General features: G+C 36.0%; 1 protein-coding gene and 1 long non-coding RNA gene across 5 annotated transcripts in view; one reads left to right on the forward strand and one right to left on the reverse strand.

The window, feature by feature from the left end:
• LOC107691150 (uncharacterized) overlaps nucleotides 1-265 on the reverse strand; it is a 15,982-nt gene extending 15,717 nt beyond the window's left edge. Inside the window, exon 1 of the long non-coding RNA XR_001634517.1 lies at nucleotides 183-265. This is a non-coding gene — a long non-coding RNA (uncharacterized LOC107691150). The remainder of the gene's footprint in view (nucleotides 1-182) is intronic.
• Nucleotides 1-27,867, forward strand: part of LOC107691124 (epidermal growth factor receptor-like) — a 69,046-nt gene that overhangs the window by 23,589 nt on the left and 17,590 nt on the right. For all 4 annotated transcript variants that reach the window (XM_016489605.1, XM_016489622.1, XM_016489613.1 and 1 more), the window contains exons 2-16: nucleotides 18,752-18,903; nucleotides 19,119-19,305; nucleotides 19,554-19,688; nucleotides 19,786-19,854; nucleotides 20,980-21,098; nucleotides 21,491-21,632; nucleotides 23,079-23,195; nucleotides 23,536-23,662; nucleotides 24,302-24,375; nucleotides 24,501-24,591; nucleotides 24,677-24,873; nucleotides 25,359-25,491; nucleotides 26,643-26,733; nucleotides 26,935-27,092; nucleotides 27,230-27,271. In XM_016489605.1, the coding sequence (XP_016345091.1) occupies nucleotides 18,752-18,903; nucleotides 19,119-19,305; nucleotides 19,554-19,688; nucleotides 19,786-19,854; nucleotides 20,980-21,098; nucleotides 21,491-21,632; nucleotides 23,079-23,195; nucleotides 23,536-23,662; nucleotides 24,302-24,375; nucleotides 24,501-24,591; nucleotides 24,677-24,873; nucleotides 25,359-25,491; nucleotides 26,643-26,733; nucleotides 26,935-27,092; nucleotides 27,230-27,271 (1,834 nt within the window). The remainder of the gene's footprint in view (nucleotides 1-18,751; nucleotides 18,904-19,118; nucleotides 19,306-19,553; nucleotides 19,689-19,785; nucleotides 19,855-20,979; nucleotides 21,099-21,490; nucleotides 21,633-23,078; nucleotides 23,196-23,535; nucleotides 23,663-24,301; nucleotides 24,376-24,500; nucleotides 24,592-24,676; nucleotides 24,874-25,358; nucleotides 25,492-26,642; nucleotides 26,734-26,934; nucleotides 27,093-27,229; nucleotides 27,272-27,867) is intronic.

A 27,867-nucleotide genomic window follows, 5' to 3' on the forward strand; every position in this document is an offset into this window, starting at 1 on the left:
ACACACACACACACACGACGCGTTACTCTGCGCTGCGCAAAACTCCGCATTTGAACAGTCAATAGCAAATACTTGATTTTTTAAATATTTTTTTTATATTTACTTTACTAATACTTTAACAAAACTGATAACAACACATACTTACAGTTGCTGATTCAGAAGCGCCAGATTGTCATAGCAACACACAGCGTCTCACTGACAGGGCTGCATCAACACTACTGCTGTTCCTGAAACCACGCCTTCTTTCTTTGCGTGCACATTTGGGCGGCATTATGCTAATATTTCCACATAGTGACGTAGATATGTGGGGGCATGTTAGAACGAGGCGTTTTAGGTAGGCGTGGCTGACTCTTAACTTTTATAAAGAATATCTCTTTGGATTTGAGACTTTAATCTTTACAACTTTACAGATCTTCTTTATGCACCAAGAGCTTGTAATACTCCAAAGAGAAAGGAAAACTTGAAATCGCATCATATGACCCCTTTAAGTATTGTGTTCATCTCCCAACACATCATCTCATGTTTCATTGCTCCATAGCCCAGCCGTTTCAAAGCAGTTTGTCTAGAATTTATCTGAAAAGGTTTATTCCGAGCCAACTTCTATACCCAGTTGAGTGATACAGGGCAGGCTGCTCGACCCCTTTGAGTTTAGAGTGAGGGGGTGGGCTTAAAACAACTGGCTTGAGGATGTGATTGTAGTTTTAAACAAATAGTGCCATTGTTTTGAGAGCTCTGCCTTGGCCTGTGCCTTGTTTTCAATGGAAAAGATGAATGTTGTGAAGGCACTGGTGAACTCGAGATGAGATCTGGTACTAAAAAGAATATTTCAGCTACAATATGTGAATTGATAAAGTAGTAGTCATTAATATTTTGACTAATTTCCGTATATATTTCCTAAAATTTGTCATGTTTTTATCAGTTTTTGGCACATAATCTGCATTTTAAATGTGGCTCCTTAATGTGTCATCTAAACCCCTTTGGATTTCAGAGTAAAATACTGATTGATCACAGTTCTAGTGAAAGCTTGCCAAAAATACACCAAGACCCTTATTGCAGTTGCAAAACATAGTGCATACCTCAGGAATCTTTACGGTTAGTGCGACCAGTCCATCTTATGCGTCAGTCTCTGGAAGGGAGTCATTCTTAATCTGCATGAACAAAACCATGTGTGCCATAATGTGAAATGCAGAATGTTATAATAAGTAAATGATGAATAACGATTGGGAGCAGCACTCAGGAAGCTCATCCCTGTGCTCCAACACACTCTCGTTCTTTAAATCATAGCTCCGTCCTCTTGGTCATTCACATACCCATAATCAAAAACATCACCGGTCTTTCTGTATGCCTGAACATCTGTTATAATGATACAAAATCTAGGTTGTTAGGGCAGAGGAATAAACATATTCATAAAAATACATATTGGTGTTCACAAATACGCTTGATAAGTGTGTTGTTTCATGTTTGCGCCCCCAAAGAAACTTCTGAAGTTGGTGGTTAGCTGTCATTGTGTGCTGCTCTGTAGTTTGTGGAAAAAGAAAATTTGGGAACGTTCAGGGCAACTGGGGATTCCCGAAATTCAGCTGCCTCTTTCCGGCTGGAATGATGTGTGAAATGTGTGGGTTATTCAGCAAATGGTGTATTAGACTCTTTTATTGCAGAGTAGGGCTAGTGGAAAATGGAAAAGTGCCCACAGTTTTGCCCATGCAGTTTTGCAACCTCCTGTATTCCCTGTAGTAATTATAAAAGAGGTAGGTGTGTGTGTGTGTGTGTGTGTGTGTGTGTGTGTGTAAGTTGCTGAATGCCTAAAGCTGACGCAATGGTTTATGTCAGGATTTAATTGATATAAAATGGTATTTTTTTAAAGTTTGCAGGAATGAGTGACATAACTGTGACATAACAAAATGTTTTAATTTAATTTAAGTTAATTTATTAAAAAATATGTAACAATGCAATTCACACAATAAAACATTTCTTTTGTGATGTACATGTTTTTAATTTCTGAATTATACAAACACACATTATTTTATTCCATTACAATTAATACTTTTATTCATTAAATTGCATTAAATGAATTAAATTGATCAAAAGTTACAGTAAGACATGTAATAATGTAATATTGTACAAAAGCTTTTCTATTCATTAAAGAGTATTTAATAAGAAATATTTCTTGAGCACCAAATCTGCATATTAGAAGGATTTCTGAAAGATCATATGGCACTGAATACTGGAGTAATGTTACATGTTTAAATATATTAAAATAGAAAACAGTGTACACACACACATACACACACACACACACATACAGTGGGAATAGAAAAGAATCACCCCACTTTAAAATAATCACATTTTGTTGCTTTGCAGCCCGAAATGAAGACGGACACAGTTTTTGCTTTATCCAGCTGTATTTACTCAGTGCAACTTATAAAATCCAAGTGAAAGAAAACACACCAACATGTCAAAAAAATAAATATATATATACAAAAAATAGAAAACCATAATCAGGTGCAGCCAATCACCTTCACAATAGCACACAAAGCCATTTGACATTCAACTGTGATCAGTTGTGGTAATTTTGATTAGCTCAGCATGAAAAGAGCTTTCCTGCAGCATTTCAGTAGTTGGTAGTGCAACTGAAGCAATCAACTATGAGTGGCAAGGCACTGAAAAAGATCTCTGGGATAAAGTTGTGGGCAGGCACAAGTCAGAGGAAACTGGTCAGAGAGGTGACCAAGAGACCTACAGCAACTTTGAAGCAGTTGCTGGAATTAATGACCATGTGGTCATTGTTTGCATGTGACAACAATATCAGAAATTCTCCACAAATGTGGCTTGTATGGGAGGGTTGCAAGAAAAAAGCCACTCCTCAAAGGCCTCATGCAGTCCAAAAAAGCATGTCTTAAAGCAGACGCTAATTTGCGATGCTCTGGGTAGCTTAATTTACGCATTGTCAGTAAATCACCCGCAGAAATTTCCACACCCATTAGCGCTTTTTTGGAATTGCGCTCTCACGCTAATTTGCCCTGTTCAGTAAATCTGGCCCTAAAGGCTGTAATTATAGCAAAGGGGGGTTCAGCAAAATACTGCCATGAGGGGGTGATCCTTTTTCCAACTCAGTGATAATGTTTTTTAATTTTTTTATGACATATTGGTGGTATATCTTTCACTTGGATGTTATAAGTTGCACTGAGTAAATACAGCTTGATTATTTTAAAGGGGGGTGATTCTTTTCTATACCCACTTTATATATGTCACGTGTATGTTCCTGTTTAGCTCATGTTTGTCCTTATTTGGTCCTTCCAGTTCCTTTTCCTATTATTAGTAATCACCTGTTCCTTGTTATTAGTTATCCTCATCACCTGTCTGCCCCTCGTTATCTGCCCTATTTGAGTTCGAGCCCGTTGTGTTCTACCTTGTCTGGAATTGTTCATGTTCACCCCTTGCTACGTTATTAAAATATTATCTTGTTGTGATGTTGGGTGCCAGAATCGACTTAATACAGCCTCAAATTAGAAATTTGATCGCATATCTGCTGCCACTGCCAGACAAAAAAAACGACGACAGCTGTGTCGGCCGATCTGGTTTCGTGGTTAAAGTTAACCTTTTCGACATGTTTCCGTGTTGTCGTTGCTCAGCAATAGCATGCACGCGATCTTGTCTGGGGGTTTGGCAAAAGGAGAGTGGGACTGTGGGTGGTGCTCGGGGTGGTGAGTAAAGGCGGTAACTGTGTAGTTCTGATGTCAACTTTTTACGGAAGTCACAACGGTTCGTGAAAAATCACAGCTACTTTATGCAGGCTGTGTGCATTTTACTGTGGACTGACTGTTTTGAAACTTATATGGTAGTTAAATAGCCCCTAGACCTCAGTTATCGTGAAAAAAGCCAGGAAATTTCAGTTTTGACAATATGGGACCTTTAAGGTAATTAGACCACAAAAATTTGGTTTAGTGGCATAGATATTTGAAGCTAACTCAACCCCTTGAGTACTGAAGTTTGTTAACCACCACAATAACACAAGAACTGCACATTAAGTGCTCAACTTATTTTTTGTACTTGCATAGAGTAGCCTATGTTTCTGGTTTAGAGTTGGAATAATAAGTAAACGTCTAAGCTTAAGTTTTAGCACATTCATTATCGAGCATTACCTTACCCACAAGAAATAACGACAAAAACTAGCCAGGGATTTGACTCAACCACATAAAATAATTTTCTTCACTTACTTGACATGACACATTTTCTGGAAGTTCACTTTGAAGTCAAACACACGCTGACCTCACTGGCTAGCTGCTTGCTGTATTAAAATAAAATGTCCTTCTCAACTTTGCTTAGTCATCTGATGTTATAGGGTTATGACAGGCTTGATGGCATAATTACGGCCCTGCAAACACTAATGTTGGGTTTCATATACCATTTGGAATGAACCACTGGCTGGATTAGGATAGAACTTTGTTTCAACTCATATCCAGCCATATATACAGCAACAAAAGAGGTTGTAATGTTGTAAGTCAGTCAATGATCTTAGCTTGACGCTAATGAGAACAGTGCATCTTTGTTACAATAAAAACACAGACACAGTGTTTACTTTCTGAGAATAATATATCACAGAAAAAGACACAAATCAATCTGAGGACAGAAAGAAGACTTGAAATGAATCAGCTCTTGGCTCCCTCTGGTTCTTCCAAAATGATGAATAAAGTCCATGATTGTGTAGGCACACCAGTGATCACATTAACAACTCAATGGGTAATGGATTTGAGTATCATGAATGGGCACGTTTTGTTCGCATGGTCAGCAGAAGATGATTGTTCACCGGTTTTGTAGCTTTCCCGAATCCCGAGTCATTCTGACAGTTTGGTGCCTTTTAGGTTCCTAATGCATGTTATAATGTTTAACTGATTATATGATTCTAATGGGGTGTTTATTTGTCCAATGGCGTGCAAACATTTTGCATCAGTTGTTTAAATTGTTTTTGTAAATATTAGAACTTAGGTCATTGAGCATTATGACTAGGCATGGGACGATAACCGGTTTCAAGGTATACCGCGGTTTGGAAAAGTCACGGGTTCAAAACCACTAAAATTTTCCATTATACCGTTCCTGTGGTATGCGCAGTTTTTTTACATGTTGTCAAAGACGGAAAGCGCAGGACTCCCTCAGTTGTGTGCAGCGAAGAGCGTAACGAGTCACACGACCCCTCCCCCTCCGGTTGGTGCGTGCGGTCAGAGTCACCTGTGTGTGGGATGGCCAACTAGCTAACGTCAACTAGTTTCCTCCCTCATGTTACTACACTGAGTGAGGAATAGCAGTCTAGAGTACGTACTGTACTTTTCTGCGATGTAGTACAATAATCAACTGGTATCACGTCTATACTTTTAAGCCTCCTGTCATTGTTTACATATGTTCAAAATCACGCATTTAAAAAACAAAAAACAAACTTTGCCACTGTTTGAATGTTTGAGCCGCAGGTTTAGGCTCGCTTAAGTGACTGCATTTTTTCATTTATAGGGATTTTTTTTTTTTTTTTTACAGAAAATAATTTATTTATGTTCTGATTATTGTTGAGCTGCAGGTTTAGGCTCACTTAAGTGACTGCATTTAATTAAGAAGAATTTAATTATTTATTCTAATTATTTAGCCTGACATGTTTACTGTTCCAAAATGTTCTATATGTTTCTTAAAAATAAAATATGTTCAGTGGAAATAAAGTTGTTTTTTTTACCCAGACATTTAAAAATAACATATTTTAGAGCTGTAATCGCAATACCGTGATACCGTGATATTTTTATCTAAGGGTATCATACCGTCAGAATCTCATACTGGACCATGCCTAGTGCTAATTATGACATTTGAAAACTTATTAACATATCATTTTTAGTATTAAACATAAAGACATATAAATATTAGGTTTCATTTTTTAAGTGTCAAAGCCCAAAAGCCACCAAGTTAGGACTGACATAGTTGCATGAAATCCTGCAGACGTGATCTCATCGCAACTTGATCACAAGTCCACAAAGTAAAATGTGAAATGCTAGCATGCTAATGTTACGACTATAGGTGCTCAAAAGGTCATTTTCTCCAGCATTCCAGCCCTGGGCCTCAGGATAAACAAAGTCAAAGATTTGCAAAGTGTAACTGGAGATGTACACTGAGTTGTTAGGGAGTGCTTTCCAAGAGAGATAAACATTTGCCTCAGTTTAGGTCCTTATTTGTCTCTCTCTCCAGAGTTTTTGAAGAAAAAAAGTGTGATGCTTTGTGAGATGAATGACGTTCTCTCATCTGATTAAATTGATTACCCTACAGTACTTCTTCTTCTTCAAAAAACAAAAAAACAAAAAAAAACACAACAATATCTAAGAACACAGTGTCCATCAGGTTTATAACTTTTATCTCCTGTGTAAGATATTGTCCAATGCAGAAACGCGGCATTTTGCTACTTAAAACATGATGAAACTTCAATGCTGGGGAAGCTACATTGAAACTGTAGCTTCCAAGCTTAAAGCTACTTATAATTACTAACTTAATTTAAGCTTATCTTTTGAAGAAAAAAAGTAGTTAGTTTCACTAAAAGATACTAATACAAAAACACCTAACTACATTAAAGCTAGTTAATGGGCTAATATTTCAATGAATAATTAAAATGAGAAATGAGAATGTCTCTGGCACAAAGCCACATGGGTTTTTGAATTAAAGAACAATTTGAGGGACTTAAACAGATTAATTTACATTAAACACTCAAAACACTAACAAAACCTAAACTGTATAATTGAGTTGAAAACAGTAATGTACAATTTTTAACTAAACATTTTTGCTCAGGAAGTTAATTTTACAGTATGAATACTTTTTTGAATCTGCCCATATAGTCCTACATGAACAGTCTCATGACAATTCATAACTGCTTTATGTTTTTCCAATTTCTGCTTTATGTTTTTGTACAACCTGCTCATGCCCCACAGAAGGTTAGGTTTAAGGGTTCAGGTCCATGCATACTTCTTTTTTTCAAATTTCAAATAATACTAAATTCCAATTTTGTAAAACACTAATGTTTTTTTCCGTTTAAACTTTTCTGGACTCCTTTTTAATGGTTAAATTAAATTTTATTAATCAAAAACATGTCTAATTAATTAAAATCATGAAACTTAAACAATTTAACATCAATTTATCAAAAGTATAACAAAGATTACATGTTTAGGGCCCTATGAGATGTTTTATTTTTTCCAACCTTATGTTTTATTGTTACCAAATTCTGTGTTTTCACATGTCTAATTATTTGAAAGCATAAAAACATGTTTCATTTATTCTTACAATAGCCTTATGATTTTTTCCTCAGAAATTCTGTGTTGTGTATTTACATTTTTTTAAGGCATAAAACAGTCATTTAATCTCTTTTAATTAATGGAAATTAAACAAAATTTTATTTTTGCAAAATAAAGGGGATTTAATATTACAATTAAAACATTGAAGAAATATTGTATGATTATAACTTAAAAATAAGGATTTAATAATTTTAGTAGTAGTAGTAGTAGCCTATTACGTACATTCTACTGAACAATAGTAATATATTTCTGCTGCAATGTCTTCAAGTTAAACCGAACTTTTATTTTGACGGGTTGCCGTCAATACCTTTACATTCCTGGACTTCATCGTGGACGAAGTGGAGTCCAGCCCGGGGTTGTCACATGTGGTTGCCACAAGCCCGCCGGCCGAGCCGTTCTCAAGCCCGCCGGCGGCAGGGCATAGAGGAGAAACAATAATGTACAGTATGTGGAAAATAATGTGTTTTTTGAACCTTAAACCGCATAAACACATTTCATTACACCAAATACACAAAATAATGTTATTTTTAGCAACATCATATGACCCCTTTAATATTCACAAATACTAGTGGGAGTGGGAGTGTGCTCACTTGTGTGTGTGCATCGGGGCAGAACTCCGCTGTGTGTGATGCAGACTGCAGAGAGCGACCATGTAACGTAGAGACAGAATTGACATGCCGTCGTGTAAATAAGGTAAATAACATAAGGCTATTTAGTTTGTTTAATAAAAGAACAAGGTATATACCTGTTCTATATGAAAGGTAACTTTAAATGACTTCTGTTGTGATCTGGCACTATGGAGAAAATAAAATTAACTTGACTTTCAAGGGGGGCGGGGGGTGCCTTTGGGGGTGCGGGCCGTAATAAAAAACAGTCATAACATGCCATCGGAGAAGCACTAATGAAATGTCACTATTTTGGTCAATGATTACATCGCTCCAAAATCACGTCAGCCGTAACCAAAAATTAAAAGCCATGACAAACAGCCTTTTAACATTTTCTCACACTTGGAAAAAGTAGTTTTTGAATGGAAAATCTATGCTATTGTCAAACAACTCAAAAACTGAAAATGTTGTTAAACTAGTAGTATTGTTACGTTTGCTAATCCTCAGCAGTCAGCACTGAAGCCTACATACTCATGCGCAACAGAGGAGGAAGCTTTACAGTGGGTGTAATAAAGTCAACACAGTATCACTTTTTGCTAGTAAAGCCATTAATGCATTTAAAGTACATTCTGTGAAGTAAAATACATGGCTCTTCTGTGGGTGTTTTGCATCTGACTTGATTCAAACACGTGTCTTCCTTCCCAGTTCTCTCAAATCCGCCCTTTTAGCTCCCCAGAGGCCACTATAGCATCTGGGTTTGGAGTAACGCAATGACTGACCCCATACAAGGAACTTCCTGAAATGTCAGAAGGGCATTTTTTTTCTCTGTTTTATTGCCATCCACTTTTTCAAATGGTAGGGGTGGTGTTTTTGTGTAGATGTGTGTCTCTGTTTGTTCCATCTTCTTCCTGTGTGTTCCTCAAGTCCCTGATCTGGAACACCCCCACATCTCCAGAGTTTGGAGTCTGTATCCCACTCATTGGAACCAATCCCAGTTGGAATCTCAGAATTAGGCTTCAAAGACCCAGAATACATTATTGTCATCCACACCCTGAGAATCCCTCATTGTGTTGTGATGCTATCTTTGTTTACATTGCGCCATATGTAGCGGAATACACCTCCTCTGCTGAGCCTCAAACAATTCAGTCCTACCAGGAGAGGGAAGTGTGGGCTTAACGCACAGGAAGACATGAGGAAAAGCTTTATTTTCCTCATTAAAATGGATAGTGGTCCTGAGGGGTTTAAACTGCTCTTTAAACCTTAAGCCTTGAGCTCAAGATCCAAGATGGATGATTCAGAGACATCACAATTACTTTTCATAAACCTTAAAATAAAGTGTGACCGAAAAAAACATATGTTCTCTTTTGTACTATCGATCTTCCAGAAAAACCTTTCAGCCAAAGTGGGGATAAACTTGATGCTATACAGTAATTAATTTTTGTAAAGAGTCATAGGAATGGCGTACACTCACATAAGATGAAGACTGTACTCATAATCATTTTCTATAAAAAGTGTTTGAATTATGTATAGTGTGGGTCACCCCTTGGTGTATTTCGATATGCTGAAATGACGTGACCTGTGATGTTTCACTAAACGTCTGAAATAATTCTCAGGCTCGTAGGTTACTGGCTCATATGCTAATAGCATAGTGTTGTTTGGTAATACGAGAAGCGAAAATTTAACACACTTATTATCTTGTTTTTCCAATGGAGACAATGGCAGAATCAGTACATGTATGGCCGAAGAAGTGAAAAAGACCAATACACAAAAGCTGACAAAGACAAAAAATTAGCAGAAACAGCTGTATGGCATACACAAGGTGGAAAGATTTGATAATTAAGAAAATCCTTAGTAATGATGCCCAAATTGCTTATTTTTTTTGTTGGACAGGTGTTTTCATGTCTCCTTAATCAAACACACCTGATTCAGATCATCAGCTCATTAGTAGAGACTCCAAAGCTGTGTCCGAAACTGCTCCCTATCCCCTATATAGTGCACTATATTGGGTGTCGGCAATTTTGTAGTGCAGTCCGAATTCTGAGTGAACGAGTTCATTTCCTACATGCGTTCACTACTTTTTACCCACAATCCTCTCTGATTTCGAGTGTACAACCGATGTACACTCGCTGAAGCACTATTTCCCACAATCCAATGTGGAGAGGACTGACGAGCTGGAAGAGAGAGCGGGAGCGAGCGCGCTTATTTCTGCTTTAACGTTTATTTCATGCATTATTAATATTAAAATATATTATTTCAGGGCTGCCAACTTTTGAGTTCAACTTGGAGTGAGAATTCCCACAGCGGATTGCAACCACTATTAAGAAATATTTTTACATGAAAATTCAAGTATTTTTCTATTAATCTATTAGTCTGCATTTACAGTGCTTAATGAACATCTATTTTGACAAATTATATTTTTCTCCCATTCAAAAATGAATCCCGCATTTAAGTGAGGGATGAGGGGTATGTCAGTCACTCCCAAAATTGTGCTACTTGTACAGTATATGGCCCTTAGCACGAAAAACATATTTTATTTAAATTCTGAACGGATTATATTTAGCCTAGAAACTGCACAAATAGCACTTCCTTTATAATCACTAAAAATGTGTCACTTGAGTTCATCGCGATCTCACAAAGTTCCTTCATAATCAATGAACCTCTTATTTACATTGTGTTACAGTGAGAGGATTCGCGAGTGTGCGGAACAAAATCCGGCATTTATTTGAACGGAACAGCCAATCAGAGGTGTTCAAGAATCAACAGATCTGTCTGTGATTGGCTACATTGCTCAATGCTACGTTCTCCAGAGCGCAAACACAAATACGCACTGGAGCGTTTACCAAATCTGTTTTGCCAATGTCCTATTACATTTTCAACTTAGGGTGCTTTTCACTGCATGAGAAGCACTCTATATACGTGAGAGTTGGCAGCCCTGATTATTTTTAGGCATTAACTCAGTTTAATGTTTTACTAATTTACTGAGGTGGCGTTGTTGTTAACTTACAAGAGATGATGGAGATGTGATGATAATTTGGTGGATTTAAAAAAAATATTTGTTAATCACCTGTAGGTAACGTATTCATTCTAAAGTAAAACTAACGCTTGCCTGAGGGCACTCTACGACCACTGTCATCTTATCTGAGCGAAAAATGCTGCTAGGGAGAGTTTCAAGACACTAAAAATAATAAATACCTTAAATGTATGTGTTATATGTGTGTGTGTGTGTGTGTAATATGTGTTTATTTTTGTTGCCAGTGTTTTAATAGTATTTAATTATTATGAACATATTAAGCATTACAAAACAAGTTAGGACTAATAATACCATTGATGAAACCACAAAGCTGGCACGGAGGCATGTATAATTACAGTATAAAGTCATTGTGAGTGTTATTGTTATTAATATTATTACTCCAGGAACGTGTTTGGGAACCACTGGTATAGATCTAAAACTCACTAATATCAGTGTAATTTCCATAAAACTCAGATACAATCATGATGAACCACGTCAATAGATGGCAGTGCAGACTAACACCATCATGGTATTGGTACTTAAAGTACACAAAGAACAGCAATGAGATCCCGCACCGCGGGAACCTTTTCATAGTACCAGAACTAATTGTGGAACTACCCACTTTCTGGCATTTTCGCACCGCCAGAACTGGGTGCGATTGCTCCGATCACAGCGTCCTCCATCCCCCTGTTGTTAATGTTGTTCTTCTTTGTTTCTGTTGTTGAAAGCCGCACACAAATGACGTCTCTGTCGTCCCGCTTACGTCACTTCCTAGTACACACTGTCGGTGCGAATGCAACCCTTTAAATGGTACTGGGAAATAGTTCGCGCAAAATCGTCCCAGTAATTTAGTACTGTATATTTAGTTCTGGAACTAAAGCGGTGCGAAAGGCCCTGATATCGCTAGCTAAAAAACTACTGAATTGCCCTTTAATTGTGAAAAAAAAAGATGTTAATAACTTTTAAATTACATTATATTAATTCAACTGGAAGGCTGAAATGGACAAATTAACAATTGTCTTTCTTTGTGTTTTCAATTAGCTTTAGCAAGCTAACAGCTTAGCCTGCTAGTCTAGCATAGCGTTAACTGGTTAAGAAATAGCTCTTTTGATTAGCTAAAACAAAATATCTCAATAACACACATTGTTTAAGATCAGATATTGGAGGAACTTTTTAAAATAATTATTCTTTTTAAAACTGTTCACTGAAAGGTTCTTTTCGCAACTTTTATTTTTAAGAGCAGGGGCATTGCCTTTAGGGATGTAACAATACAGTTAGCCCACGGTTCAATACATACCTTTTTTTAACCACAGTTTTCGGTTCGGGTTCAGTTTGGTTCTGATGGATTTGCAATTTGTGATTTAAGATCCTATTATAAAATATAGTACACTTTAATTAGAAAAACATGAATTATCATATGTCTACTTAAATTTTTTTTTTGAAAGAAGTATTATTTTTATGGATTGGCCATTATTTAGTGCTGTGATGAACACATGTTGCTATGAAAAAAAAATATGATTGGTTTATATACTACAAACACATTTTTTCATTTTTATCACAGAATAGGGCATAAAATATATTTTACAGTTCTTGTACTGTATTAAATGCTATGTCAATAGCACTGCATTTTTCAGATACTTTATTTATTTATTACCTGGAGATGACTTGGAAAAACACACATAAACCATACATTGTCGCAATTGTGTGTTTATTGTCTTCACGTTTCCATCAGTCAAAACATTTCTGCTTTTTATTCAGCTCCTTTGGCCATATTAGGGATTTCCTGGCATGTCATTTTGGATTCAAATAAAACGTCAGGTCATGCATAGACTATCTTGTCTCTTTGAATTTAAATTTAGATCTATTCACACTGGCCCTTGAAAACCTCTATGTGAACACACTTGCCTGAAAAAAGTGCAAATTTACCTTTTATTAAAATGTCTACACCCATGTTAAGAATGAAGGAAGATAGAATCTCACAGCAGGAACTAACTGGTCATGGTAACCACCTAAACCTTTTTTCAAGCCTTTTCTGAATAATTTTGTAGTAACATGCTAAAGAAACCAAATATGCTCACAACCTCTTCAAGAAAGATCATTTAAAATGCGTGAACAGATGGTAAATGCATTTTTCTTCCCTTTATTGCAACATGTTTTTCATGACTCAGGTACTTTGGTGTTAAACCTGTAGTGTGAGTGCATGGGAACACACATAATGAAGAGTGTTCAGCACACCTACAGCCAGCGGCAAGAAGAAACACTCACATAGTTACGTCATATCTGGAGAAGAACAGTATACTTACTGAAGTTGAGCCAGCCTAGGTAAAGCCACACCTTACTTTTACCATCATGGCACTGGGCCAGAAGCATTGCTAGAAGGAAGTGAGCCAACTCAAGCTTTAACGAAGAAACAAGTGACGTTAGTTACCTCTGGCCATGATTTCTTCATCACATGCTACAGTATCATCTATATGAATGGAAAACATCCTACTGTCAGGACGTCATATGTTTTATGCAACCTGTCATCCGCTCCAGAAAGCCTTCATTCTGCCAGTGACAGACGCAGGAAATTAATAACTCCATATTGGCCATCCTAGATAACACCATTAAGGCTCTGTTTATGATTTGATCTTGTCCTGTGTGTAGGAGGTGGGCTGATGGCTTGACTCTGGGCTATGAAACGCACTTTTATTGCAGTAAGAGTAAAGCAGAGCACAGGGAACCTGTTTTCTCATCCTCAGTTTTTCCTACTAAGCTGTTCCTCATAACAGAAGCACTCTTCTGTTCTTCAGAACTACTTGCGACTTTTGACAAGTTGCTTTAACTGTTGGGCACAAATGAGATTATACATCAAAACTCCCTCTGGAAAATCATTTCCACAGTATCTAAGGCATAAAATTAAGTTTACATGTCATATTTTATTTGAATGCTGTGACAGGAGTTTTCAAATATAAGCCCTTCTGAGGAAACCCTTCATAAAACTTAATATTTTAATTGCCAAAACTGTTCCCACTCCATTAACGCAGTCATGTCCCATTCAAAAGATAAATCCGAACATTCGCATGACACAATCGGTCACAAACATACGAGAGGCAATGGTATTTCACAAACAAACCAGAAGTAACTGGTAATACTTGGTAATAAGAGCAAACTCCATAAAAGTAATGCTGTACCCTGCATGTTGAAAAATTATGCTTAAAGGATACCCATTGCCAAGGAGTCCTGTCTAAGCATTCATATGTGACGATTTGGGAGTGAGAACATGTTGGTATTTGCAATTTGTTGGTATATCACACATACGATAAGCTTTGTTGTCTAAAATAATAATAATAATAATAATAATCTTTTCTACATGTTTTTCAAAGCAGAAAAACAAATGCACTAAAATGAAAGAAGCAATGATTTGGCTACAGGTTTGTCCTGTGAGTGAGTAAATGAATAAACCACAGTTTCAGTTTTGAAATGTGTCACATTGTGTAAAACTACTTTTACACAATCAGGAAATATGTTGTCTAAAATAGTCAAGGTTGGTGATCATTTTGTTGATAATTTGTTTTTTGTTTTTACTCAAATAAATAGTACACCCAGCAATAAAAATTCCAAAACGTTTTCTTTTTTTTTTTTGTGGAGCACAAAAGTAGATATTTTGAAAATTGTATTTTTTTTGTCCATACAATTCAAATTTGGACCCCACTGATTTTCATTGTATGGACAAACACAGTTAAAACATTAAAAATATGTGTTCTGCAGAAGAAATTATGACATGAGGTTGAGTAAATGACAGAATTTTCATATTTGGGTGAGCTATCACTTTAATGCCATTTTAAGCACCTTTTTGAGACTTCTGTCGCTCAGTTGTTTACAAGCATAAGCATTTCCTTCAAGACCAGACACGTTAAAGAATGTGACCCAACAACCTCACAACAGCGAGAATTGCCCCTACTCCATCTCAAAACCTCATCAAAGCTACAATACTATGAGTTTTCCTAAGAAGACTTGGAGGAGTGAATTCTGTAATTGTGTTGTACAGTTCATCCATTCAGTGTTTATAGAGAGAGACACTTTCTGTACTTGTGTGACTATAAAGCTCCATTCTTCAAGACCTGGTCTCAATGTCTCAAGTTGGCTCCTAAAAACTCTTAACATAAGTTTTTTCTTGAAAGTGGAGTCTAGATTGTCCTAAAACTAGAAACAACTTTGAACTGAGACTGGTTGAGTTGTTTGGCCTCTCTGTTATCTAAGCCTATTAATGATCTGAATTGCCACCCACACATCGTTTTCTACCACTGACATTGCACCATATGATTTATTAGTCCAGTGGTTTTCAACTGGTATTGGTTCAGGACCCAGAGTTGACCTTGTTGTGATCAACACAAAATCCAACATAAAATCCACATTGAAATGTATCAAATCAACATGAACTCCATAGGCCCAACAGTATGCCAAATTATTCTGTTTGGTTTCTAAATGTCTCTTAAATTCTGATGGCATATAATAATTCACCATAAAAAAGCATTGTGGTCAGCATAAACCATATTTATACTAGTTGCAAGTGAACCCATAATTAAATCATGATTAAATCATGATATGGCTTAGTGAGATTATCAAATCGCAAAGGCTGAGACTGACTTAAATATATGAGCTGTGTGTTTCATAGTGAAGCACAGCACTGTGTTATTTTACACACGAGCAGCTCATAAAATAAACATGAAATGAAATAAAATAAAAAATAAAAAACAGCTAGTTGCCAAAACAATGATGATGTGCTAAAACAACTAAAACTGAATTAAAATAGTAAAATCTATATAGACATATTTAAATAAATCAATAAATAAAAAACAAAAGTCCATATCTAAATTTCTAAACCTTGAATTAAAGTTAAAATGAAAAGTAAAAATACAAAAAACAAAGATTAAAAACTAAAATTCAAAGTATTAAGGTGCCCCTATTATGCCATTTTTAAGGTTCCTAAAATTGTTTTGGGAGTCTCCTACAACAGGTTTACATGCATGCAAGGTCAAAAAAACACTTGTTTTCTCAAGATATGCATTTAATCACCTCATTTTCCAGTGATTCTCAAATAATTCATTCGAAGCAGTTCTAAGATTCAGTCTCTCTAAACCCCTCCTTTCTGTGAGCATACTCTGCTCTGATTGGTCAGATGGCCCAGTCTGTTGTGATTGGTCTACTGGTACAGTGCGTGTCGGAAACGATACGCCCATTGCCATAGTTCTGTATTTTGAATACTCAATAGAAAATATAAACAGCTATTATTTATCATACTCACAGGTTGTGATTCAGTGGAGTCAGCTGGTCCAAATAAACTGGGCACTGATCCATCTTTCAAGAGCAAGTGTTTTGTGAATCCTGCATTGAACTCCATGAGATTAGAGAAGCAGTCCTCAGTAAAATGACGGGAAAAAAATAATAAATTGGGGTTGTACTGCTGTTATACAGTGGAAAAAAATTATATTAGCTACTGATTCTTTGCAGCCTCATCTTTCAGAAGTGAAAATATAACAAATTTACTTCCACAGCGCAGGAGTCGATTCTTTCTTTTGGGAGACAATAACTTAATTTCGACTTTCCAGCTTTGCAACTTTGCAGATCGTTTACATTCACGTACAGTTACATTACACACTGCATGAAAGGAAATAGTCGAAATGGCATACTAGGGGCATTTAAAAAAAAACTGTAATAAACTCTAAATTATATTAAAATATTACTATGATGACTGCTTTTTTTTTTCTTTTTCTTTTTTGTGAATTAGACTTGCAAACAATTTTAGGTCACCATTCATCAGTTGAAGACCACTGCAATAGGGTCGACCATTGCATAGTGATCGAGGTAGCTAGAATAAAGCAATAAAAAAATTAATATATATCAAAAATCACAAATCAAAAAAGTCTGTAGTTGAAATGACAGACAGAGACCACCATGACCCATGAACACATAATTGTTGAATCATTGATTTATATTTGTATTGAGGTTACTTTGTCTGTCATATGTGTCTCATCTAACATTTTGAAATGCTAATTTCCTTCAAATCAGTGGGAATTCCCATCACCCTTTGCAGCTAATCAAGTGATGTCTTAGGAAGTCACTTGTGAAATAACTGGGTCTGTCTTCTGTTACACGATAACTTAATTATTACATACACAATAATGTAATTATTCACAATTTTACAGTCAATGCATCGATTAGTGGAAACTGCTGGTTGTCTCATTGGGGATATCTTGTGGTGCAAAATAGGAGCTGTTGATGACTAATTCTTTCACTATTCAATAAGACCTCACAGTTTTAGTTGCTTTAATTCTATTTTTGCCTTTTAGTCAGAATTACAGTTCATAATGGTCTCTGCAGCAATAGCCAATGGACAGACTGAGTAAATGTAGTTTTTTTCCCAAATGAGTGTGTGAGAAAGAGCAAGTGCTCAGACCATTCAGAGGAGCTCTCTGCCACGAGGACTGTTTATCTTGGTTTCCGTTGCCGCTCAGAGCACTTAAAACAAACGCCCACCTACACTGAATTCTGACTGGTTCATTAGCTGCAAAAGACACCTACATGCCTCAGATTGGCTCTGGCTCTTACAGCCTCATTTGATTTATTATAATCATTTTAGTCTTTTGTTTGTATTTAATGACGATTTTGAAATTGCTTGGCCAGAGCCTAGACCTCAATTCAAGTGAAAACCTGTGGTTTGACTTGACAATTGCAGTCTACAATCTCTCTCCGTCTAATTTGTGTAATTGGAACAAATTTGCATTGCAAAATGGGCTAAAATTCCACAAATGTGAAATACACAAGAAGGCTCAAGACTGTAATTGTTTATTAATTATTATTAATTGATTTAAGTACTGATGTACAATGATGTTTTATTATTTAGAATTTATTATTTTTAATAAAGTCTCTTATGTGCATTTATTTGGTCAAAATACAGTAGAATATATGTGACCCTGGACCACAAAACCAGTCTTAAGTCGCTGGGGTATATTTGTAGCAATAGCCAAAAATACATTGTATGGGTCAAAATTATAGATTTTTCTTTTATGCCAAAAATCATTAGGATATTAAGTAAAGATCATGTTCCATGAAGATATTTTGTAAATTTCCTACCGTAAATGTATCAAAACTTAATTTTTGATTAGTAATATGCATTGCTAAGGACTTCAGTTGGATAACGTTAAAGGCGATTTTCTCAATATTTAGATTTTTTTGCACCCTCAGATAGTAGTATCTCGACCAAATATTGTCCTATCCTAACAAACATACATCAATGGAAAACTTATTTATTCAGCTTTCAGATGATGTATACATCTCAATTTTGAAAAACTGACCCTTATTGAATTATCACTTCTAATTATCAGTGCTGGAAATGCTTGTGCTGATTAATATTTATGTGGAAAGCATGATTTAGATTTTTTAATGAGGTTGCCTTCTAATGTTTTTATAAAGATATTCTATCTTTTAAGAATTTAAGGATTCTTTGATGAATAGAATGTACAAAACACATTTATTTGAAATAGAAATATTTTGTAACATATTGAAAGTCTTTACTGTCACCTTTAATTCAATGCATCCTTGCTGAATAAAAGTATTATTTTCTTTCCCACGTCTTTGTTATTGAATGAATAAAAATGATTTCATTGTGTTCAAAAGTATGTCTAAAGGTATGTTGGTTGGGAGGTTTAATGGCTAAACAAATAGCAAAAATAATGAAAACTTAAGTACAACCAAATAACATTTTTGCTTCTGTCGGTTTGGCCGTTATTGTACTTTTCCCCACAGATGGATTTAATTGTGCTTTCTTTCTCTCTGTGTTTAAGTGTGTCAGGGAGCGAACAACAAACTGGCTCTTCTGGGAACAGTGGATGACCATTATCAGATTCTGGTAAAAATGTACAGCAACTGCACCGTGGTTCTGGAAAACCTGGAAATCACATATATGACAGAAAAACATGACTTGTCGTTTCTCAGGGTATGATATATCCATTTACAAACACTATGATCAATGCTATTTCACTGTTACCTTAGTGTGCACGTGTGTACATGTTTTTAGCATGTTACTAGTTTGTATTTCATGACAGATGTTTAAAATCGAAACTATATGTTATTCCAAACAACGTTTTAGTGTTGTAGGCTTAGTGAGTTTTGTGTTTAATGGTATTTTGTGTTGTTGCTCCTGATTTTTAGAGCATCCAAGAAGTTGGCGGCTATGTTCTTATTGGGATCAACTCAGCCCCCAACATCCCCCTTGAGAACCTGCGCATCATCCGTGGCCACTCTCTTTATGAAGACAAATATGCTCTGGCTGTCCTCCTGAACTCCAACAACAGCATCGGACAAGGCGTGAACCAGTTACCACTGACTAGCTTAACTGGTATGTGGTTATATAAAACGGTTATTTGTGTGTGTTTGTTTTTCCGGCTAAATGGGAATAACGAAAGTTCCTAACTGACCTGTATTCATATCTTTTGCATATTTGTTTTGTAAAGGGAATAATATTCATTAATTCCCATGCGCAGCTCTTGAAATTAGATTTGGAAAATATTAATAGACCTGCATTTCAAATGTGAGGTTTGTCATATGTGAAAGCATTGTTCAAACATTGTTGTTTTCCATTCCTAGAAATACTGAAGGGTGGAATCAAATTTGCCAGTAACAATCATTTATGTAACGTGGAGACCATCCAGTGGATTGACATTCTGAACATGAAGAGTCAGCCTAAAATCAAAGAGCCAGAACCAAGCTTAGCAAGACAATGTATGTCCCTCAGGAGTCTGTTTTTTATACATATATATTAAATGGTACTAATTAATTTTGCATTTTGAATAAGAAAGTTCTACTTTACCTCCCACAGGTAAGAAGTGTGATCCAAGCTGTTACAATGGTTCCTGTTGGGGCCCTGGCCCCCAAAACTGCCAAAAAAGTAAGTGGTCTTCAACTTAAATCCATTTTGTTTTTTACATTTTAAATCTTACTGAATTAGTGACAACATACTATTTAGAATTGTTTCATAAAAATATAATGAAAATAAAACATTACAAATCTTTCAACAGTTAGTGACTGGAAACAAGTACAACATACTGTATACAGTACACTACTGTTCAGAAGGTTAGAGCTGAAATCTCTTATGCTCACCAAGGCTGCATTTATTTGATCAAAAATATAGTAAAAACTGTAATAATATGATATACTATTACTACTTAAAATAACTGTTTTCTATTTTCATATATTTTTAAATTGTATTTCTTCCTGTGATGGCAAAGCTGAATTTTTAGCAGCCATTACTCAAGGCTTTAGAGTCACGTGATCCTTCAGAAATCATTCTATTGTAATAATTTGGTGCTCAAGAAACATTTTCGTATTATTATCAAAGTTAAAAACTGTTGTTCTGCTTAATATTTTTGTGTAAAACATGCTTTTTTCAGGATTATTTGATGAATGGAAAGTTCAAAAGAATAGCATTTGTTTAATATAGAAATCTTTATAAATCCTTTGATCAATTTTGATCTTTTTTTTTATTAAACACCTACAATTTTGAATGGTAGTGTACTATATAGAAATATTTAAAAAAATACGAAAAAATAAGAAAGAAACCTTTTAGAACATATAATATTTAGTGACTGAAAACGATTTGTGGCATTCACACTTGAAATTTTTGATCCAGTTTGATATGTAACCCTTAGTTAACATAAATCTAGGTTATCTGGGGTGTTTTGTGTTTTTTATTAAAAAAATGTTCACAATTCATATTGTTCACATACTGGCCACATTTAACCCTGTGATAGTAAAGCATAGTCCCACTGCAAAATGCACTGGAGTAACAATTTGGGATTTCTGCATTACTGTATGAGTAGTTTTTAATGTGCCTCTTAAGTTTGTTTAGTTGATCCGTGGCTCATATTTCACAACTGCTGAAAAAGCACTACTTGACCCCTGGAGGAATGTTTTGAAAACTCTTCAGAAGAATACTGAATTGTTGTTGCTGTGCTCAAGCGAACGCAGATAGTACTTTTAGGATCTGTGAGGTTTCTTCTCGCTCTGTATCTAGTGACTAAGGTGATCTGTGCGGAGCAGTGTTCAGGGAGGTGTAAGGGACCCAAACCCATTGACTGCTGTAATGAACATTGTGCTGCTGGCTGCACTGGACCCAAACCAACCGATTGCTTGGTGAGAACCGCACGTATACAGATAACCATTCACTTGTTTGCTCATTCATCTTTCAATACAGACTGAATGCTATAAATAGCAAGCTTAAATGCAGTTAGTGAAGTCACCTGTAACTGTAGAAGTATCGTTTAGAGATGATTATGAACTGAACTAGTTCAGGGTGAATAATGACAGCAATATGACTCAAAATGTGAGAAATTCACAGCAGCTTGAATGTGTTAAAAACTATAACACATACTTATTTATTTAGCTTAAATAACAGTACAAGGCATGTCTGCAGTATTACAGTGAAACATTCATTACCAATGAAGTGCAGTAAAAAAACCTCAAGGGCAATGAAAATACTTTCAGACTAGTGCGCTCATGGGAAATGTTGTTTGTGTGTTCTGTAGGCCTGTAAGGACTTCCAGGATGAGGGGACATGTAAGGACGCATGTCCACGGCTCATGCTCTACGACCCCAACACCCACCAGCTCGCTCCCAACCCTGATGGAAAGTACAGCTTTGGGGCAACGTGCATCAAGATATGCCCACGTAAGGCCAGTCAAGATGCGATTCTTCATTTTGTCTTTCTACTTGAACACACAACCAGATTCTTATTGCATCTTTTATGCGAATCCAAGCTGTTAGAAGGGTAGTTCACCTCGAAATGAAAATGTTGCCATCATTTACTCACCCTCATGTTGTTCCAAACTTTTCTTCTAATTTTCTGTTGAACACAAAATACAGATATTTTAAAGAATGTTGATAACCAAACAGTTGTTGGTAGCCATTGACTTTCATAGTATTTTTTTTTCCTTTCTTTGGAAGTCAATAGCTACCAGCAGCTATTTGGTTACCATCATCCTTCAAAATATGTTCTGTTGTGTTCAACAGAAGAAAGAAACTCAGGTTTGGAACAACATGAGGGTGAGTAAATAATGGCAATTTCTTTTTCATTTTGGGGTGAACTATCTCTTTAAAGGGGTCATATGATGCTATTTCAATTTTTCCTTTCTCTTTGGAGTGTTACAAGCTCTTGGTGCATAAAGAAGATCTGTAAAGTTGCAAAGACTAAAGTCTCAAATCCAAAGAGATATTATTTATAAAAGTTAAGAGTAAACTACGCCTACCTAAAACGGCTCGTTCTAACACGCCCCCACATGTCTACGTCACGATGTGGGAAGATTTGCATAACGCCGCCCAAATGTTCATGCAAAGAAAGAAGGCATAACTTTTATTCACGCTGTAGTTTTGTTGTTGCCGCGGCCGCCATGTCGTGAAGACACTGTGTGTTTCGTTGTGAAAGCGAAACTACTTTGTTTGGCCTTCCAAAAGAGGACGATATCCGCTTTGTCATGCCTGGAGCTGATCCGTGCTGGTCACTGAGGAAATACATCAACTTCGCGCTGTGGATCGCCGGATCGGCTTTCACCGTGGACGAAGCGGAGTCAAGCCCGGGGTCGTCACATGTGGTTGCCGTAAGCCGGCCGCTCCTTCGTCGAATCCGCCCGCTGCTGCTCACTCAAGGCCACCGTGTGTGACGCTATGTTTCGTTGTGAAAGTGAAACTACTTTGTTTGGCCTTCCAAAAATGGACATGACTAGAAATCAGTGCTTAAGTTGTAGTTACAATTCTTTTTAGCAACATCATATGACCCCTTTAAGTCTTGAATTCTTGCATTCTGAAGATTAATATTTTAGGCAACCAGGGTTAAAATATAAATGACACATTCCAGTTCCATTACAGTCTTCAACTGTTGCTCAACTTTGGTTTCTGAATAACATCTCAGAAAGCGGGATAACCATGACAGAATGATTTGATGCATACATCAGTTTCTGTTGTGTTGTGTTGTGTTGTGTTGTGTTGTGTTGTGTTGTGTTGTGTTGTGTTGTGTTGTGTTGTGTTGTGTTGTGTTGTGCTGTGTTGTGTTGCTCTGGTTGGTTGTGGTTAATGATTCTGTCTGGAGTGACTGCTTGTTTGATGTTGTTTTTTTCTCAGACAACTATGTCGTGACAGACCATGGGGCATGTGTAAGAACATGCAGCCCTGGCACCTATGAAGTGGATGAGGGTGGAGTTCGGAAATGTAAGAAGTGTGATGGCCTGTGTCCAAAAGGTACAGTTGAGACTGCTGTGTATTTATTCATTATTCCACCCCATCCATTTGAATATTACTGGAAATCATTTTTAATATATATTAAAAATGTGTGTTTTTTTTATTTATGTTTGCCTTTCTTTTCAGGATAGTTGAGAAACACACATTTTAGTTTTAGTTTAGTGTTTACAAAAGTAATGTCATTTAAGGTTTGCACTAAAGGTTTTTAAGATCAGTCAAGTGTGTCTAAACTTTTTACTGGTAGCATAAGTTTTGAATTTATTATTGCCTTCACGGCTAATTATTTACCTAAGAAAGAAGTTGCAGTTCATATTTAATATGTTTGGTACCATCCCTCTAGTTTGCAATGGGCTGGGAATGGGGCCTCTGGCCAATGTCCTGTCAATCAATGCCAGTAACATCGATTCCTTTGAGAACTGCACAAAAATCAGCGGAGGTGTTGCAATTCTTACCACAACATTTAATGGGTGAGAAGGATGTTTCACATTCTCTGATAACCAAGAATCGATTACACATTGCTGAGTACCATTCCATGTTGCTTAAAGACAATTATACTGTGAATATGTTCCATTTTTGAATTATTTATATGTGACCCTGGACCACAAAACCAGTCTTAAGTCGCTTGGGTATAGTTTTAGCAATAGCCAAAAAAACATTGCATGGGTCAAAATTATCGATTTTTCTTTTATGCCAAAAATCATTAGGATATTAAGTAAAGACCATGTTCCATGAAGATATTTTGTAAATGTCCTACTGTACATATATCAAAACTTAATTTTTGATTAGTAATATGCATTGCTAAGAACTTCATTTGGACAACTTTAAAGGCGATTTTCTCAGTATTTTGATTTTTTTGCACCCTCAGATTCCAGATTTTCAAATAGTTGTATCTCGGCCAAATATTGTCCTATCCTAACACACCATACATCAATAGAACGATTATTTATTCAGCTTTCATATGATGTATAAATCTTATGAAACCCTTATGACTGGTTTTGTGGTCCATGGTCACATATTTGTGTGATTGAGCCAAAAAAAATATACAAACTCTTTGATATCCTTTTTATTATTATTATTATTATTATTATTATTATTATTATTTACAGTGACCTGCATACTAAAACTCCAGGACTGGACCCGGCCAAGCTCAATGTATTTAAAACTGTAAAAGAAATCACTGGTGAGAATGCAGTGGTTTAATATTGGACATTTGTAATGATTAAAATGATGTGTCATGTAGGGGAACTTTGGCCCCCCAGTGTTCATAAACCTTCCTGAAGATCTCATTCCTCTCCCAACTCAAAGGCTACCTGGTGATTCAGCAGTGGCCGAAATACATGCCGTCCCTCAGTGCCTTTGAAAACCTTGAGGTCATTCGTGGACGTACAAAAAAGCAGTAAGTTAATAAAAAATACTGCAGTCTCAAATATGTCAGCAATTTTGACATTACGACATGAATGATTTTGTTCTTGCTCCCACAGAGGTGCATTCAGCTTTGCTGTCACCCAAACTGAAATCACATATTTTGGCCTGCGTTCTCTGAGGGAGATCAGTGACGGTGATGTGGTCATCTCTCAGAATAAGCATCTCTGCTACACCAGCCCTGGCCACTGGAAACACCTCTTCAAATCTAAACAGATTGTCAAAATGTCATTAAATGCTGATGCTGCCACCTGTGGTAATGAATTAAAACAATAACACCTTTCAAATAATTTCAATTTAGTTCACCCAAAAATGACAGTTCTGTTTTAGGTTACTCACCCATATGTGGCTGTTTTTTTTTTTCTTTCTGTAAAGCACAAAAGGAGAATTTTTAAACAATTTTCACACAGTCCTTTTCCAAACACAGTTCATAGTGACCACATCTGTCCAGCTAAAAAAAAACACAAAATATCATGAAAGCTCCATAAATGTAGTTCATATAACTTATAAATAACATAAAACATTTTTACGGGTTTGGTGCATGAGTAAATAGTACCAGAATTCTCTCTTTTGGGTGAGCTACAGTATTCCTTCAAATACAAGCATCCATTTGTAATGGAATGTTTTACATTTTTGCTTTTACAGACATTTGACTCAAGGTTGACACATTTGACTGAGGTTTATTTAAAACACATGCTCTATCTTTTGTGTTGATATCTTATCTGAATGTCTGTGTTACAGCGAATCAGAACAGCACATGTGATGAGATGTGCACAAATGATGGCTGCTGGGGTCCTGGTCCCACTATGTGCTTCACCTGTAAGCATTACACCCGTAAAAAACACTGTGTGGCTTCCTGCAACCTGCTGGCTGGGTGAGCTCTGTTATGTCTTCTCAGTTTATCCATGTTTAAACTCAAAATAACAGCTCTACAATAGGCCATGTCTCCGATTGCAAACATTTAAATTCTTATCTTGAATTTAGAGCACATTTTTAATGCAGGTTTAAAAAAAAACACACTAAAAATGACAATTCTGCCAGTCTCATGCCATTTCAATATGTATGACTTTTGTTCTTCTGCAGAACATAAAGATTTAAAGAAGAATATTTCAGCTCAATGCAAGTAAATCTTTGAAAAAAAAACTTTGAAGGTCCAGAAGTCACATAAAGGCAGCATAAATGCATTTTGCATTCAATCAATAAAAACAAATTTATTATTATTTTATTCAATCAATAAAATAATAAATAAAATGTTTATTTACTTATTTACTGTATGTATTTATTTATTTATCTGTCTGTCTGTATGTATGTTTTTTCTGTTTGTTTATTTTTTTTTTTTATGTAGTAAACCACTTATTTTATTTTGTGATTATGGTCAGCTGACTATACATTATCCCTTACCTTTTTGGCCTACTTTTAATGAAAGGAACATAGAAACAGGGCATGGAAATGTCTGGAAAAGTGGCACAACTATTTAGTGAATTTGCTCCTTTAGCTGTACTTTTGGTGTTAAGTGATTTTTTTGGTCACACTTTAGTTTAGGGACCAATTCTCACTATTAACTAACTATTAACTGACTTTTGCTTCAATAACCTCCTAATTACTGCCTATTAATAATTAGTAAGGTAGTTGTTAAGTTTAGGTGTGGGGTAGAATTAAGGGATGTAGAATATGGTCATATGTAGAATAAGGCATTAATATGTGCTTTATAAGTACTAATAAACAGCCAATATATGCAGTAATAAACAGTTAGTAGTAATATGCATAGTAAGGTAGTTAGTGAGGTAGTTGTTAAGTTTATGTATTGAGTAGGATTAGGGATGTAGAATATGGTCATGCAGAATATGAGCTTTATAAGTACTAATAAACAGCCAATATATGCAGTAATAAACAGTTAGTAGTAATATGCATGCTAATAAGCAACTAGTTAATTATGAGAACTGGTCCCTAAACTAAAGTATTACCATTTGTTTTTTCAATGATGATTTCAACTATATTGACCAGAATGGATTTCTGTCCATATAGTGAGCCACGTGAATATGAGGTCAATCAAACGTGTGTTGAATGCGATCCTGAATGTCTGCTCATGAATGAAACCCTGACCTGCGCCGGCCCTGTAAGTATCAAACCAGTCCTACAGTACCACATGTTCTGCTGTCAGTAAATAGTGTTTATTCTTATTTTTTATAAAGCTGATGGCAGCACACCAGTCTCTCAAGCCAATGTTTTCTCTCCTGGAGACACATCATTAAATTCACATCTCTTGAAGACTGTAGAAAAGTTGCTTGTTGCCATCTAATTGCCAGCTTTTGTCCAGGGACCCGACAAATGTACTGTTTGTGCAAACTACAAAGATGGGCCGCACTGTGTACCACGCTGCCCGCAAGGCATACCGGGAGAGAAAGACATACTCATTTGGAAATACGCTGACAGGATGCGAGTGTGCCAGCCCTGTCATGAGAACTGCACCCAGGGGTGAGAGAGGCATCGTATATGATGCTTTCATTTGAATGTAATGACATGAAACGGTCATTTGTGCAATTTAACCAGGTTCATCAGGGATTGCAGCGTGCACTAGTTGTGATTGATTAATTTCCTGTTTTGCTTTGCAGATGTACTGGGCCTGATCTGAAAGACTGCAAAGATTTCAAAGGGTAAGAAGTGAATCTGTCTCGTAGTACTTTGTTGTATACTTCTCCACTTTTCCAGAATATCCCAAGAATCACAAGAATGTTCATCCTCATAAATCGCCATAGTTTCTGTCGAAAAAAAAAGTAATAAAGAGGCTGTGAATTAGAACATATTTTTAGAAAATGATACCAAATACTCAAGCCTTTATCACAGTGGATATCTAGGAATAAATGAAAATGATGCATATGGTGAGAAATAAAGGAAGATATCCTTCTTGAGGGCAGTGTGCCTTTCTGCTGAATTGTAACAAATATAGAAATGATTTTAGCATGTACAGGATGATGATGCATCGTCCAATATATTATTAGGGGATATGAATAGAAAAAATTAACTAATTTAGTTTTTATATCAGGAAATCGAAAAACATGAAAAGTGGGATGAAAAAAGCCCCGAAGAGAATGCTTATTTATCTGAGCTGTCATCTGATTTTTGATTTTGAGTATGCAAAATCCATCCATCATTTGACAGTCTGTCTTTAGTAATAAAATATATTTATTAAAAATTAATATAGTATATATGTTAAATATTTCTTAATAAATTGCCAAAATTATATATATAC

This window comes from Sinocyclocheilus anshuiensis, unplaced genomic scaffold (assembly GCF_001515605.1).
Source record: "Sinocyclocheilus anshuiensis isolate Anshui unplaced genomic scaffold, SAMN03320099.WGS_v1.1 scaffold894, whole genome shotgun sequence".
NCBI classification, from domain to species: Eukaryota; Metazoa; Chordata; class Actinopteri; order Cypriniformes; family Cyprinidae; genus Sinocyclocheilus; species Sinocyclocheilus anshuiensis.